Source organism: Pogona vitticeps, chromosome 4, assembly GCF_051106095.1.
Source record: "Pogona vitticeps strain Pit_001003342236 chromosome 4, PviZW2.1, whole genome shotgun sequence".
Taxonomy (NCBI): Eukaryota; Metazoa; Chordata; class Lepidosauria; order Squamata; family Agamidae; genus Pogona; species Pogona vitticeps.
In genome coordinates, this window is record NC_135786.1 from 38,433,470 (window position 1) to 38,450,271 (window position 16,802).

At 45.5% G+C, this 16,802-nt stretch overlaps 1 protein-coding gene across 11 annotated transcripts in view; it reads left to right on the forward strand.

The window, feature by feature from the left end:
- NAV1 (neuron navigator 1) overlaps positions 1–16,802 on the forward strand; it is a 346,655-nt gene that overhangs the window by 272,806 nt on the left and 57,047 nt on the right. The window contains exon 1 of one of the 11 annotated variants that reach the window (XM_072997124.2): positions 1,374–1,833. The exons of the other annotated variants lie outside the window; for them this stretch is intronic. Coding sequence (XP_072853225.2) covers positions 1,766–1,833 — 68 coding nt within the window. The 5' untranslated portion in view covers positions 1,374–1,765. Of the gene's footprint in view, positions 1–1,373; positions 1,834–16,802 lie in introns of those variants that run through there. 11 annotated transcript variants of the gene reach the window in all.

Sequence of the window (16,802 nt, forward strand, 5' to 3'; positions counted from 1 at the left end):
CTTGGTAGTGCTCTTGGACTTGATGTTGCTCCTGGAAAGTCAGGGGATAGTTCTGGTCTAGAGAGCGTCTTTGACCATTTTTTTTGTCTGGTGTGCCAATTGTATCTTTTCTTTTGGAAGAAAGTTCTGACTCCTGTCATTCATGTATTAACCATCTCTTTGGCTTTGAAAAATGTCTGGAATGTATGGATGGTCTAGAATATGGCAGCTAGACCAGGAGTGTACTTTGTAGATTATGTATCACCCTTGGGATAACTTCACTGGCCCAGATTGATCTGGGGACCAAATCAAGATGGTGGTTTTGACCTACAAAACTGTTTGATCTACAGTCAATTAATTAATTAGTTGCCATCCATGAAGCACAGTGAAAATAACTTGGAACCAGGATACAGTATATGATCACCTCTTTTCTTATATACCTGCCATCACCACAGGCCCTGCCATGTGCTACTAGGCTAAGTTTGGCCGGGCTCTTGTCAATAACATCATGTTGATTGTAGAGTTGGTTCTTTGAGAGACCTAAGATTGGTTTCTCCCTTGTTCTGCACGAGATGGGTATTAAAGAACATCTTGATCAAGCAGGCAGTTTTATGTAAAGTTGTAATGTCTTTAATGCATACTATCTTGAACATTTTGCCATCACTATGAACATTTTGCTAGGTAGAGGGTGCAATTTTATAAACTCAACAAATAAAATAAATAATAAAACTACAGTAGTTATATTTTAAATCACAGTTATATAGGACAACTGAGAATTATAACTGCTGTTATAACAACTTCTAATAATTATTTTGTGCTGGGCCATTCAAACACATCTCTCAGGGCTTCACACTAATTCACAGATAGAGCAGCAAGAAACTATCAGAAACAGTTTCCAGTAGGAGGCTCCTTCAGTGGATGAATTAAAGATTTATCCTGCCAAGCTTCATAAGGCTGTTGGAAATGCAAAAGTGCGGGAGCCTAGGTGGGTGGGTAGGGAATAAGCTACAACATCACAAAGAAGCATCAGCAGTTGACGGATTAAAGCTTATTTGCTGCTGAAGTGTGGATTTAGAGGGCAATGGAGGAGATTGGCACTATGTGGAAGCAGGAAGTCTTTGCTCAACGCCCTTGCTTCCATTCTCCTCCAAAGCCCATTCTGGTAGATAGCAGGCTGCATGATTGATGATACGATTGCAATTAAGCCGGGGATTAAACCTAGCAGCGAAGAACAAAGACATTTTGCTTGCCTGTTGCCAGGATGCTGAAGACTGCGCCGGGAGCACAGGCCATAAAAGGGGAGTGGTACGTAGCCGGGTGCGGAGGAGAAAAAGATTAACATGGTTAGGGTACCCCGGCACCACCACCCTCCCCAGAACGGGATCGTTTAGGGTGCTCCCGCCCCCCTTTTCTCCGAACGGCAAGGCATGCATCTTTGCGCTGCAGCTTGGCTGTTGCAAGGAGGAACCCGCTGGGCAAACGGGAGCAGCCCTTTGTCTGCCGTACCTGCAGTGGGTGTTAAAGAGACAGCATCGCGGAAGCCGAGAGGACGAAAGCCGTGGCGAGAGGGAAGGGGCGCTGCAGCTTTAACCGTAGCTGACAGGAGCCGTCAGAGGGAAAGAGCCCGCGTGAGGGGAGGGCGGAGGAGGGACCGAGGGAAGGGTCTAATTTCTTCCCCTCCCTCCTAGCTTCATGTGGCCACTTTCTGGGAGGCTGTTCGACTAGCGGGGAGCTCGTGCTGGAAGGCAGGCTTGCTCTCGGAGGTTACGGACGGCAACTCGGAAAAATGCTCCATGCCCCGCTGCAAAGGTCGGGGAGGGCCCTCCGGACGGTACATTTTGCCCGGCCCAGCAGGTGAGGAAGGGACGCGGGGGAAAGTGGACCGGGCTGCCTTGCCTTGCCTTGCTTGCGGTGGAAGACCCATCGGAGCCGCTGAGAACAGAGCGCGCCCATCTCTTGGGCCCCTCCAGAGGGTAGGCTGGTGGCAGCAGGAGCAGAATGGCGATGCTTGGCTTGGTTAAGAGGATGCGGGAGATGCCAAGCCGTGAGGTTTCCTGGCAGTTCCGTGCAGCGGGGGATCCTGGACCCTCCCCCCCGGTTGGCGGGTGTGATCGCGGCATGATCCGGGTGCGCGCTAGGCTTGGGGTGTGTGTGTGTCATGTCTAAGCCGAAACAATGACAGGAGGGCGCGCGGTGCGGGGAGAAGCAGTGCTTTAACCGGGTCCTGTGGGTCAAACGAGTTTCACGCAAGCCCTGCTGTGAAGCTTGCCTGAAATGTGTGTGTGTGTGTGTGTGTAATTAATTGCAGTGTTACATTTCCCCACCCGCTCCGTCGCTCATGCTCACATATGTGCCAGTCGGGCGTAAGCTACAAAGACAGTGGCTTCTGCTTAATCTCAAACAGAAATGCCCTTCTTTCGGTCTGCTCTGAATGTTTCGATCAAAGCAGCAGAGACGGCGACATGGCATTGTTTGGAAGGAGCGTGATTTTTAAATGGATTTGGTCGGAACACACCTTGAGCCGGTATTGATCAGGGACCGACACGCGTGGGGTGGAGGGCAGAGGATGATAAATCGGCACGTGGGGCTCTCCATGCCCCAGGTGCCCTCGTTGTGACCACCTCTCCCCGCGCAGCTCCCCTTCGATTCCCTGTGCTGTGTAAACGGACCGTTGGGAAGCCGGCGGCCTCTCTGCTTCTTTGCAGGCACCTGGCTTTCCTTCCTCCTCTCTGTCTTCTTCCTGTGCGTGTTTTGATTTGAAATGGGCCCGGCGTTAGCGGCAGTGCTTCTCCTCCCACCCACCCCCGTCCCATCCCATCCCCTGCGAAATGCGATCTTTCGGAAAGGGGCGGAGGCCGCGAGGGAAAGAATAGGTGGGACTTGGACGATTTGAATTTTTCGGGAGCAGCCTGTGCCCAGCGAGGGAGCACATGGTCGCGGGGGAGACCGGCATGCTAGGAGCAAACGCCTCGATTCCAGAGCCGGCGGAGCGTTGTGGGCTTTGCGAGCTACAGAAGCAAACGGCTAGCACATACGCAGGCCTCCATTGTGAGAAGAGTGGGGAGTAACCTGCCCAGGAAAATCGCAGCTCGGTTAGAAGACACTTTCCAGGCCCCTCGTCTTTGGGGGCACATCAGCATCTCCTTCCTCCGAAGTCCCATTTCTTTCCATGCGTAGGAGGTGAAAAGGGATGCTGGAAAGGGCATGTCTTCTGCTCTGGCTTTATGGGAAGGATCTGCCCCTTCTGATCAGAAAACCAAGTACCTGTACTCATCGGTAGAATATGAAAGGATTTTTTTCTGCCCAGCAAAATCTTGAATGTCTCATTTCCTTCTATTTCCACCATACTTCCAAGGACACATTGCTGTATTGCATGCACACTGTATCCAAATAAGAGAGGTCTACAACAGAAAAGGCATCCCATTTATGTCTGCATTGTAAAATTATTTTCATTGTCATCAGTATTGTTAACTTAGAACTGCAGAGTTGGAAGGGACCCTATGGATCATTGAGTCCAGCCCCTGTCAAGGAGGCACAGTGGGGAATCAAATTCCCAACCCAATACCTAAACCACTGAGCTATCCACCAGTTTAGCTTTTCCTCCTTGACATTGCAAAGTACTGTACTGATTTTTCACCAAATGTTTCTTGGCTAGCCCTCACAGAAGGGAGCAGAGGCTCTCTCTCTCTCTGTGTGTACATGTACATGGTTTCTGGTCCTCATATCTTTGAATGAAAAGATACTGCACCCAAAGAGAGCAGCTACATTAATAATAACATGACTTCCATTTGGACAAAGATTATCCAGGTTATAAATTTCTGCCTTGCAATAGTCAGCTGTTCTCTATGAAGACCTTACAGCCAGATGTCCGTGGCTTTTCCAGCTGAATGTGTAACTGCATTCCATTGAGAGAGGCAGTGATTATATCCATGTTCTGTCTACTGAATAGCAACAATCTTGCTTTTTCCGTGAGGAAATAGGAGTCTGGGGAGGAAATGGACACTGGATACGGAGAGGAAAGCTATGACCCAGGTTTTCTTTAAGAAAGAGAACTGATTCTCCAAGGTGGGCAGGATTTCTGGGTGAGATCTCATGCAGTTTTGACCCAGTATGTTTTAGTAATCTAACCTGTTCAAACGTCTTTGTGCATTTGGAATTGGCTCATACTGGGTCTTTGAAGAACAGGACTGCTTCTCATAAGTGTTTTAAGTTAAATTTTTGTTCTGTGCAGAATCTCAGGGTGCCTCCCTGAGCAATTGCTCTGCTCCAAACATGGAATTTTGTGAAAAGTCTAGACAGTCCTGTTTTCTATTTGTAATTTTCCCATGTTTCCTACTGCTTCCTCTGTCTTTTTTTTAACCACAAATATTTGGTGAAAGAATGATGGATGGAATAGCTGCATTGTGCCTTTTGTTTGGTAGTGCTAGGAGCTATCTGTGTGAAAGTATCTTTAAAGCTTTTTTAATCTGCATACATTGTGATTAGGCTGACAAATAGTGATTTGCCTATGACTAGGGTTTTCTGTAGGTAAACAAGCTTCCAGCCTAGCACTTTGGCCTTCTACTGTATTCTGCATATTCCAGTTAGGACTGGGATGAAATTCTGCATATTCCAGTTAGGACTGGGATGAGCTGTAAACATCCCTTCTTCCCCAGTCATTATTGAGGACTGATGGGAACCATGGTACAGTGTTTAAAAAGCCATGCTTTTCCCCCATCTGGGATGTTAAAAAAGCAGGGGAAACAAATGGAGCTATGAGGGGCAGCACTGAAGAGTAGTCCACCAGCATTACTTTCTGGAACTTCTTCATGTTCAGGAAACATGTTATAATAATGCCTCCAAGCCCTAGCCCAACTGTGTGTGTCTGAATAATATCAAAGTGTCAGAAAAGTCCAGTAGAAGCAATAATGGATGCACTAAATATATGGGGTCTGCTTAAGGAAAGGGCTGCAGTGGAAGAAGAAAAGAATGCAGTTGAAGTGAGAGGACTACAGACAGTGGTGGCTGTTACATACAGCACTGATGTTACCTGTCTGTCATGGGTTTGGAGGGAAAGTTCCATCCTATGGGGAGTGGAAGGCGGGACATCAGGAGGAGGGGCTGTACTGTATAAATATGTGATGCCTGTGTGGTGAAACACACACACTGAGAGACATTGAGAGACACTGGGAGGTGACGAAGCAGCAGCTGGGAAGAAGAAGCTGTTGTGGGAGTCTGTGTGTCAGACAGGGTACTACTGTGTGTCAGAGTACCAACCTGATAGGTTCAGGTGTCTGTTGGTTAGCCAGAACTGATAGGTTCAGGGTCTGTGCTTTAAGTAAAGGTTCTGGGTGAACCTAACTGTATGTGTATGTCTGAGTGAAACTAAGCCACGTTACTTTATCCTATTCACCTGATTGTTTTATATTTACCCTGTGTGTATTTAAAATAAACCTTATTCTTTTTATTGTTTGAAAATCCATCCCTGGTCTGTGTGACTTCTTACAGGGAATGGTTGGTGGCAGCTTAGTGTAACTGTGTGGCAGATCCCAGTAGGTCTGGGTTTGTCACATTGATTGGTGTCCAGCGTGTGGGATACGACTGGTCCAGTTGTCCAGTGGTCCAGCAAAGCCTTGGCAAGTGTGCCCAGAGCAAGGGGGGTCTAGTCAGGGACAGTCTGAGGCGCGTAGGTAATCTTCTAGGTGTACCTCACGGGGAGGTGCGCTAGTAGAAGAACGTGCCAACTGGGGAGACTTAGATTAAGGTGCTCTGAGGCAGCCTAGTTTTGGCGGGAAAAAGCTGAGGCAAAACTGCATAGTAACAGTGAGCTAGCTTGCCAGCTGAGAGGCCCAGCAGAGGGGGGTAGGCTCTGACTCGATACTGTTGCAAGTAGTGCTGAAGAACAGCAGCAATCTCTAGGGAGAGCTGGTTCTGAGGCAAGAAGGAAAAAAGTGGTCGTTTTATTTTGAGGCTTGACTTTTAAAGCAGCCTGTTCTGAGGGGGGATTATGCCCTTGACTCGAAGCCAAGTAACAGAAATGAGTGAAGTGAAAGACCCCCAGATTGACCAAGGTTCTGAGGAGGAATTTGGCTCAGTGCAAGGTGACAGCACAGGAGAGCAAGACCCAGAACTCAGAAAATTGCTCATAGCCCAACAGCATGAACTGAGGATGAGGCAATTTGAAGTGGAGGAAAGGTTAGAGAGAGAAAAAATGGAGGAAAGGGAAAGAGAGAAACAAAGGCAATTTGAAATAGAGAGATTGGAAAGAGAAGAAAGATTAGAGAGACAGAGAATTGAATTGGAATTGCAGAGAGAGAAAATGGCGTTTGAATTAAAAAAACTGGAAATGATGAACCAGAACAATAATAACAATAGGGATTCTGAGGGAGGCCAACTGTCTAAAGCTGACCTGAAGAAATTCCCTGTGTACCACAAGGGAGATTGTCCCGAGGTGTTCTTTTCCTTAGTGGAAAGAGCGTTTGTGGACTTCTCAGTGAGGGAAACTGAGAAGATGACCATCATGCGGTCTTTAATCAGTGGTAGCCTGGCTGAGGTTTATGCCGAGATGCCTGAGGAACTGATGAAAGATTTTGCAGAGTTTAAAAAACTGGTGTTTGCCAGACATGGGATAAATGCAGAGCAGCTGAGACAAAGATTCAGGTCCCTAACCAAGAAACCAGAACAAACTTTTACCCAAGTGGGGGCCCAATTGGTGAGGCTGCTTGAGAAATGGCTATCGCAGGAGGGAACAGAGACCTATGAACAGCTTAAAGACTTGATAGCACTGGAACAGTTCTATTCAGTCCTGCATGGGGAATTGAAATTCCAGGTGAGGGAAAGGAAACCGAAATCTGTGGCAGCAGCCGCAGAGATCGCGGATTTTATCTCCCAAATAAGAAAGCCCTTGGGTGAGGGGAAATCTGTGGGTAAACCCAAAGAAACCTACAGCAAGTACTCTCAGGGACCAGGGAAAAGCCAGCAAGGGGGAGGGGCCCATGGTGAAGGGAAGCCCTCAGACATGAAACAAAGACCTCAGATTTTGGAGGGAAAACCAAAACAAGATGAGAGAGAATCAAAATACACCAGAAAATGTTATTTCTGTCAGGGAAAGGGTCATCTAATCTCAGAGTGTGAGAAGTTAAAGCAGCTAAAAGGAATGGTGCCTCAGAATTCTAGTGGGACCAAGCCAAAAGCTGTGTTCTGTGTCCAGAAAGAGCAAGGCTCAGTGTCACAGAGGGAGCCTGTTGCCATGGCTACTCAGTCTGGAACAGCTACCTCTGCTGATCAGGCTGAGGAAAATGGTCCTCTTGTAGAGGTAAAACGCTGCTTGCTGGTGAAAACAGATTCTCAGTTGTTTGAGACAGCAGGGGTGGACGTAGGAATACTTGACCGTCGGTATAGGGGGCTGCGGGACACTTGTTCCCAGGTAACCCTGTGCCATCCAGATATCATCCCTAGGGAGTTTATAATCCCAAATGAGAGCATGAAGGTGGCAGGGATTGAGGGGCAGGTAATCTCTCTGCCAGTAGCTGAGGTACCTGTCAACTTTCAAGGCTGGAGGGGAGATTGGCGGATAGCGATTTCATCGACTCTGCCAGCAGCCGTGCTCGTGGGAAATGACCTGGCTGAACATGTGAAACGGGTGCTAGTGATTACACGCTCACAAGCCACCACAGAGACAGTTCAGGGGGGTAATGATGAGCCAGAGACGGAAGCAGAGGGGAGTTCAGAAGCTGTGGTGGAAACCTTAACCACAGACAGCAGATTTGGACAGGAGCAAAAGGCAGACGCCACTCTCCAAAAGTGTTTTGAACAGGTGACTGACGCTCAGTTAACACCTGAAACCCCAGTGAGATTTCTGGAGAAAAAGGGGATTTTATATAGAGAAACCCTGAGGAATATCTCAAAAGGGGGAGATGGGATCAGAAGTCAGCTGGTGGTACCTGAGAAGTATCGCCCCATGATCTTACAAAGGGGTCACTCTGACATGTTTGCTGCGCACTTAGGAGTGAACAAAACACAGCAGAGAATCACACAGAATTTCTACTGGCCTGACATAGGGAAGCAGATCAGGGAGTTCTGTAAACAATGTGATGTGTGTCAAAGGCAGGGGAATAACCGCGATAGGACCAAAGCAAAGTTGTGCCCTTTGCCTGTGATTGACACTCCGTTCAAATGCATAGGGGTGGATATTGTGGGACCTTTGCCCAAGGCCACAAAGAGGGGGAATAGGTTCATTCTAACAATTGTGGACCATGCCACAAGGTATCCTGAAGCCATACCCTTGACTAACATTGAAACTAACACAGTGGCCGATGCTTTGGTAGGGTATATGTCCAGGATGGGATTTGCCTCAGAGATAGTCACAGATTTGGGCGCATCGTTCACATCAAAGCTCATGAAACGCTTATGGCAAATCTGTGGAATTAAGCACAAGGAAACCACTGCTTATCATCCGGAAAGTAATGGGTTAACTGAGAAGTTCAATGGGACTCTAATGCGCATGATTAGGGCTTACTTGGCAGAGAATCCAAACAATTGGGACCAGAAGCTGCAATCCCTTTTGTTTGCTTATCGATCAGTGCCACAAGCCAGTACCGGGTTCAGTCCATTTGAACTTTTATTTGGGAGAAGGGTGAAAGGGCCCCTTGATTTGATCAAACAAAATTGGGAGCAGATCACCCAGGATGACCCACAAGACGTTGTGACTTACATAGACACCTTGATGAATGACCTAAGGAGAAATCTAGAGCTGGCAGCAGAAAACCTGCAAGCTCAGAAGGTCAGACAGAAAACATGGTATGACCACAAAGCTAGAGAGAGGCACTTTGACCCAGGGGAGGAAGTGCTTTGGCTTAGGCCCTGCAGAGAGAATAAACTGCAGCTCAAATGGGCAGGACCATATAGGGTCATTTCCAAGATGTCAGACCTGAACTACCTAATAGAGCAGGAGGAGAACCAAGCAAGGAGGGTGGTTCATGTGAATGCCCTAAAACCCTACTACAGAGGGGAACAGAGGGTTTTATTCGCGATAAAAGCAGCTGAGAGTGAGGAAGCTGAATTACCCTTCTGGGAGGGTAGAGGGGAAGTAAAATACAACCCAGAGGAGGTAAAGATCAGTCCTGCACTCACCCAAGACCAGCAGCAAGAACTAAAAATGCTGCTTAGTAAATATCAACAGGTGTTTTCCAACAAGCCGGGGATAGTGAAGGGAGTGATGCATCGGATCCACACAGGGGATGCACCCCCGCAGGCAGTATCCCCATACCGAGTAACGGGACCCTATAGGGACAAGGTGCGGAAGGAGCTGGACGAGATGCTGAGGGAGAACATAATCGTCCCCTCTTCTAGTCCTTGGTCCTCTCCGATAGTCCTTGTGGACAAGCCTGATGGGAGCATTAGGTTTTGTGTTGATTACAGGAAATTAAACCGTGTAACCACTCCTGATGCCTACCCAATGCCCAGGCTAGACAACCTGATAGAAACCATAGGGGGTTGTCGGTTCATCTCATCATTGGACCTGGTAAAGGGATATTGGCAATTAAGAATTGATCCCAGGGATCAAGAAAAGACTGCCTTTTGCAGCCCTTTTGGTCTCTATGAGTTTCGAGTCCTGAGCTTTGGTCTCAGAAATGCCCCAGCCACATTCCAAAGGCTGATGGACCAGACCTTGGCAGGGCTCAGTGACTTTACAGTGGCCTACATTGACGACATAGGGATCTTCAGTAATACCTGGGAAGATCACCTGATACACCTGGAGGTAGTGCTGCAAAGGTTAAGTGCAGCAGGGCTAACAGTAAAGGCCAGCAAGTGTCAGCTGGGTAGCCCAGAAATAAAATATTTGGGTCACATGGTAGGGGGAGGAATGATAAAACCCCTGGAGGCCAAAATAGAAGCTGTTCGTGATTGGCCTAGACCCAACACCAAGAAAAAAGTCAAATCATTTCTTGGGTTGGTGGGCTACTACCGAAAGTTCATCCCGAGGTTTAGCGAGATTGCGGCTCCGCTGACCGATCTGACGAGGAAGAAGACTGATGACTGCATCCCGTGGACCAGCGACTGTGAGGCGGCGTTCCAGAGGTTGAAGGAGGCGTTAATCAACTATCCTGTGTTGCGGGCTCCAGACTTCGACTGGGAGTTCATCATCTACACCGATGCGTCTAACAGCGGGGTAGGAGCAGTTCTGTGCCAGGAGGATGAGAATGGTGACCAGCATCCAGTGTCCTACCTGAGTAGGAAACTTCAAAAAGGTGAGAGACATTTGGCAACCGTGGAGAAGGAGTGTTTGGCCATAGTCTACGCGATCCAGAAGGCCAAGCCTTACATCTGGGGAAGACATTTTATTCTGTGTACTGACCATTTACCATTGCAATGGTTAAAGACAATGAAAACCCACAATAGCAAACTTATGAGGTGGGCTTTAAACTTACAGGACTATGACTTTGAAGTGAAGGTGGTCAGAGGGTCAGTGAACTGTGTTGCTGACGCCTTATCAAGAAGACCTGAAGAATGAAGACGGCGAAAGAACATGGACTATATGTGTATATAATGATGACAAAAGTAAAATGTACCTGGTTTTGAAATTGGTTTGTATGAATAAAGGTAAATTGATGTAATGTAGATGGTAAATGTTTAAATGCCTATTTGCTATGGGTTAACTTAGAATGTAAGTATATGTAAGTATAATATGGTATGTATAAATGTTGTTGTGTGTTCTATCAAGGTTGTTTTTTGGTGAAAAGCACCTTAGCTTTCCCCCTACAAAACAACTTATAAAGAGGGGAGGTGTTACATACAGCACTGATGTTACCTGTCTGTCATGGGTTTGGAGGGAAAGTTCCATCCTATGGGGAGTGGAAGGCGGGACATCAGGAGGAGGGGCTGTACTGTATAAATATGTGATGCCTGTGTGGTGAAACACACACACTGAGAGACATTGAGAGACACTGGGAGGTGACGAAGCAGCAGCTGGGAAGAAGAAGCTGTTGTGGGAGTCTGTGTGTCAGACAGGGTACTACTGTGTGTCAGAGTACCAACCTGATAGGTTCAGGTGTCTGTTGGTTAGCCAGAACTGATAGGTTCAGGGTCTGTGCTTTAAGTAAAGGTTCTGGGTGAACCTAACTGTATGTGTATGTCTGAGTGAAACTAAGCCACGTTACTTTATCCTATTCACCTGATTGTTTTATATTTACCCTGTGTGTATTTAAAATAAACCTTATTCTTTTTATTGTTTGAAAATCCATCCCTGGTCTGTGTGACTTCTTACAGGGAATGGTTGGTGGCAGCTTAGTGTAACTGTGTGGCAGATCCCAGTAGGTCTGGGTTTGTCACATTGATATCTAGCACTGAAAGGGTGCCAGCGGTCAGGGACTCTGCTGGCAATTATTTCTGTCCGTGCAGTGCCAAGCCCAGATGTATCATAATGTGAAAACCAATTACAATAGCTGCAAATGTATGTAGAAATATCAAGCCTTAGTCCAACAAGGGACCCTCCCACATGTTAGTAAGCCAAGAAAAGGGGGATTTGGGGTGGGTGGGGAGATCCTTTTTCTTTATGACATTTCAAAATGCAAGCAAGATGGACTCTGTATCTTCAGAAATGCAATTGGAGTGAATTCTCCACTTTCCAAATACAAGTGGCTGGCACATAGCTGTTTAAAGCATTCATATGAAGCCAAGGATAGAATAATGCTATAAGCACATGAATCAGCCATACTTGTTCCATCCATCTTTCCTAGACCTGTCTAGTCTGATTGGCAGCAACTGTCTAGGATCTCAGACACAGATTTTTTTTTCCTCAGCCTCATTGCTTAACCTTACAGCATTGCCCAATTGCCACTGAAAGTGTCTTAGACTAAAGCTTCAGGCTTTCTGAATGCAAAAGCCAACTGAGCTACAACTTTGCCATATCATGAGGACAGCAACTGACAGTCTTTATGATATGATGAACCTCCTTTGGTTTCATAAGTTGACTGTTACTGCAGTCATTGCAAATGTTACAGTTTGCTCAATAGGCTGCTTGTTTAAAAGTTTACTTTTTGTTGTCCTATCATTGCCAGTTTGAATATAATAGGTGGATAAGTAAAGTCCAAATTTAACTAGTAAGTAAAAAATTTAATGTGTATACAAGTGCTCTCTTCTGACTGGTTGTTGGGTTCTGCCAAGTCTATCAAGTTTTGCTTGTAGGAGATTTACCTTCTGGCATGTTATGCTCTGTCTTCATTCTTAGAAATGGGTCTAAGCAATTGAAAGCAAACATCAGAAACTAGACTTTTCTTGGTTTTTGCTAAGAACTCAGGTCTGTGACAGTATAATAAATAATGAACAGTTTGTGCTAGCCCATTAATTTGGCAAAGGGAAGACAGACAGCCTAGCCAGGGAAGCTTGTCAGAGAAATTAGACCCATTTAAAGGCAAAACCAGACCAAAAACACTTGATGAAAATCTGGCTCATAGAATGATTCCTCAAGTGGCACTTAGACAGGAAAGCTGAGTTCCACAGCTCAGCACTATTCTTAGATAAGGTAAAGGTTCCCCTTGACATTTACTCAGTCATGTCTGACTCTAGGGGGCGGTGCTCATCCCCGTTTCCAAGCCATAGAGCCAGCGTTTGTCTAAAGACAGTTTCCGTTGTCACATGGCCAGCGCGACTTAGGCACGGAACGCTTTTACCTTCCCACTGAGGTGGTACCTATTTATCTACTCTCATTTGCATGCTTTTGGACTGCTAGGTTGGCGAGGAGCTGGGACAAAGCCATGGGATCACACTCCATCACGTGGATTTGATCTTACGACCGCTGGTCTTCTGACCCTGCAGCACAGAGGCTTCTGCGGTTTAACCCACAGCGCCACCACATCCCTTAGATAGCATCACCCAATTATCAGAGATTATCACAAAATGCTAAGAGATCTGTTGAGAAAGCCAAAGCAAGGGGTGTCTTCAATAATTTTGAATACGTGATTTTATATTGCATCATACCAAAGTCCTTCAACTTTTGCTGTGATGAACCTGATACTCCAAGAAGCCCACAGTCATGAGAGAAGCCATAATTTCCTCTTGTTCATCACCCATATATGGCAATCACAAATAGGTAGGCTGTGTTTTGAAATCTATTTATTGTTTAGTCGTTTAGTCGTTCCGACTCTTCATGACCCCATGGACCAGAGCACGCCAGGCCCTCCTGTCTTCCATTGCCTCCCGGAGTTGGGTCAAATTCATGTTGGTAGATAATTCTGGTGTTTGGTCATTGGTGCATGGTGCTCTACTTTTATAGGATCCAGATATGCATCTTGTCCCTCAGCAAAGTTATAGAACTTTCTCCCCACACCCCAGAAAGGTTTCCTACTGAGCTTTTATTATCAAATCACTCCTTACACCTCTTTTTTGGCATAGATATACAATACTACAGCAGGAGGAGTTGTTTTGTATTTTTGTTTATTAGTCACAGAGTAATAAAAAAAAGTCAAGCTGGCTGGATAGCTCAGTGGTTTAGGTATATGGCTATGGAGCTAGAGGTTGTTAGTTTGATTCCTCACTATGCCTCCTGTGAGTAGAGTCAGCCTGAGTGGCCTTGGGCAAGCTGCACAGTCCCAGGGTGCCCCCAGAATAAGAAACTGATAACCCACTTCTGAATATTCTTTACCTGGAAGATCCTGAAATGGCTGCCATAAGTCAGAATTGACTTGACAGCACATGATTATTTATTTTAATAAACAAGTGGGAAGACCTAGCAATTGATGCCGTTCATGTACCTGCAAGATCAGTGAATTAGGTTTGTCAGCATATTTTATACTTTCTCAATACCTGAATAGATGCTTTTAAAATGTCCACCACACTGCTACACTTAAGTCTTAGATAAATTAGTTGACTGATACAGTTACTGTATGGTTTATGTTAAAACCAGTTGATAATTTCATGGCCAAAGACATAAATTTCTCATTTACTTCATACTTCCGGAAAAATAATTAAGCTCCTTCAGAGACTCTTGGCTGTTTCAAACGTTTTGAAAAGGAGCCTGCCCAAGTTGCTCAGTGAAATCTGTATAGTAACTTTTCTTTTTGATTGCCTCTAATCAGCCCACCCCATGCTCCCCACTTTCCGAAGGCTATTCTGAGCCTGCCTGACCTCCTCATTAGTGTCACTGCTCATTCCCCACCCACTGTGCTTCCTGTGGGGAGTTGAGAAAGGAAATATGAAGGGAAAGAGTAAAGTAATTTCCTCTCCAGTGTGGAAGGGAATTGCAACAATAATGCTTATTGCCCTCCTGAACTCCACCTGCACTCCTATGCTCCTTGGAGTGAATTGGGAGTAGACTCTTTTTTATATTGTGGATTGGTTCCGAGATATCTAAACTGCTCATCTTTTTGTTTGATCCAATAGACACAGAAAACTCTTTTTTTTGTTTGTAATAAAGAACTGATGGTGAGGTGTGTTTGAGTCTGAAATAGCTTCAGCATACATACTTGAATGTTAGTTGCAATTGGAAATTGGAAGGACTTAATTTCAAGCATGTATAGACCAGAGTGGAAAGATAAGATAGCAAGAATGGATGGGGTATTGAAAAACTCAAGAGGTTCTAGTCAGAGTAGAGAAAAATAGGAGACTGCAGATGATAGCTGATGGACCTCAGAGGTGGGCATGAAGGATTGATTACTGTGTTGTATAGAAATCCTACGAACATACTCTGTTTTCTTAAGTCTAGCATTCTGTTTGTCTTGGCTGTTTAGCCTCCCTGCTTGAATCATTTGCGGTCTTTTCCACTCACATATTGAAGCCTGAAGTGGATCTAAGTGCCTTGTAAGGCTGGCATACCCACTGATTAGAAGGAGTGTCTGTTATTGTATTATTAAAGGCCTCTTGTCCTCCACAAAGCCTACAACAGGCCTGTTTCAGCCACTTCAGTTAATAGCCCTTCTTGCCATAAACTGCTTGGAGTCTCCAAATCCTCCCTTTTCTGCTGCTTTTAAGGAGAGGCTGATTTTGTGGGAAAATGACAGTAATACATATCTCCATCAGCCTTACTGACTCCCCTAGTCATGAAGGAGCAACTCTAAGTAAGGAATCTGGATGAATAAATTAGATGGAAGCAATGGAGGTCCTTCTGGCATGGCTAATATTTTGACCAGAACTCTGTTGTGCAATATACGGTGTGTACATCAGATGATGTCATCAACAGTATATGGCATAATGTTTAGCAACAAAATTTCAGTCATTTATATACTATCCACTGATGTCTGAAATGGGCATCTTTTCAAAGTTTAGAATAGCAAATGTTTGGTGTCTAGATTATGGGTTACTCTACTTTGTCCTCTTATAGGCATGGAGTGTATGTGGCCCTCGAGACATTTTTCAGGCACAGTTAAAATTAGTCCTACCAGATGCCTTCTGGCTACATGTACAGGGCCACACAATTTTCCAAACCTATCCAAATGAAAGGTTCAGCATTTGTTTGTGTTTATGGTGTTTACATATAAAGATTTTGCCTGATATGCTTGCATAGGCTAACACAGCTATCTACTCCAAAATTACAGCTACGTAAAGCAAATGTTAGGCTCACTTTACAATATATGTACCTTTATATGTACTCAACCTTTATGGTTGCACCATTTCTATCCAAATATGTTTTTGTTTTAAATCCAAATTTCCTACCAGATGTTTTCAGTTTGGTGAACCACTGTTTAAAAGCAAGTGTGCTTGTGGACCTTGTTTTTGTTTCTTAGATAAATAAAATATTTAGTTACCCTTGCAGTAAAGTGTCATTTTCATCTATATCAGGGGTGTCCAACCTTTCACCTTCCCTGGGCCAGATTAGAAGATGAAAATTTGGTTTGGGCCGCACATACATTTGGTTTGGGCCACATGGGGGGCAGGGCTAGCTGTCCTTCGCAGCCCCGCTCCAAGCACGCTTACTGGCAACTGCGATCTCAGACAGCAGAGGCTGCCAGCTTCGACTCCGGCAGCTTTATAGGGCCAGGAGGGGGTACACCTATTGATGGGGACTGCACAATGCAGTCACGCAGCCCCCTGTCCCCTCCCTTCCCACTCCTTCCGTCCTTTCCTCTCTCCCCCTCTACTGTTGTGACACGCCCCGCCCACATTCCGGCTGCAAACGCCGGCAGTGTAACTTGAAACTTAGGAATTTCTTTAAAAATAAAAAAATTGCACTGGGCCGCATTACAAGCTGACCTGGGCCGCATGCGGCCCTCGGGCCGCGGGGTGGACAAGCCTGATCTATATGAATGATGCAAACTGGAAAATCAGTCTGAGTCTTGGGAATTTGAAGGACTTCATTTAGGAGGCATTTCTTTACTGAATTGAGCAGGGCTGGATGTTTTTCCTCAGGATTAATTAGCTTGTGCTTAATCGGTATTAAATCCCTGTTTAGACACTTTTAATAAGCATTAGAAGTGTCTCAGTCTTTTTCAACCAGAGCCATGGTAAATTGCAAAATAAGTGTTTGGAGTGTAACAGTTACTTATCTGTCCACCCACAAACCTAGGTAAAGGGTAGAAAGCAACAGTCTCAGTGGTTGGGAGAATCTATGCCCATTTTGTAACTTTTAGTCCTCTAGAGGCTGTATAACATCTGCAGGTTCTGGAGGTATCAATGCGTTTGGAGTGTGTGTGCTGATGATTACTTCTAGTGATGACATTCTAATTGAGGATTGTGAGTTGGTTTAGAAATGATCTCTCAGGGTTCTTTAATCCAAACCTTCTCTGAAGTCTACTTCCAGTTCAGATCAAATGTATTCTTCACCATCTCTCCCCATGATTGTTCCTCTTCCCACCACTTATTCCTATGAAACTTGCATTAGAGACTTTGTCTTTAAAACCTAGATGGTCACA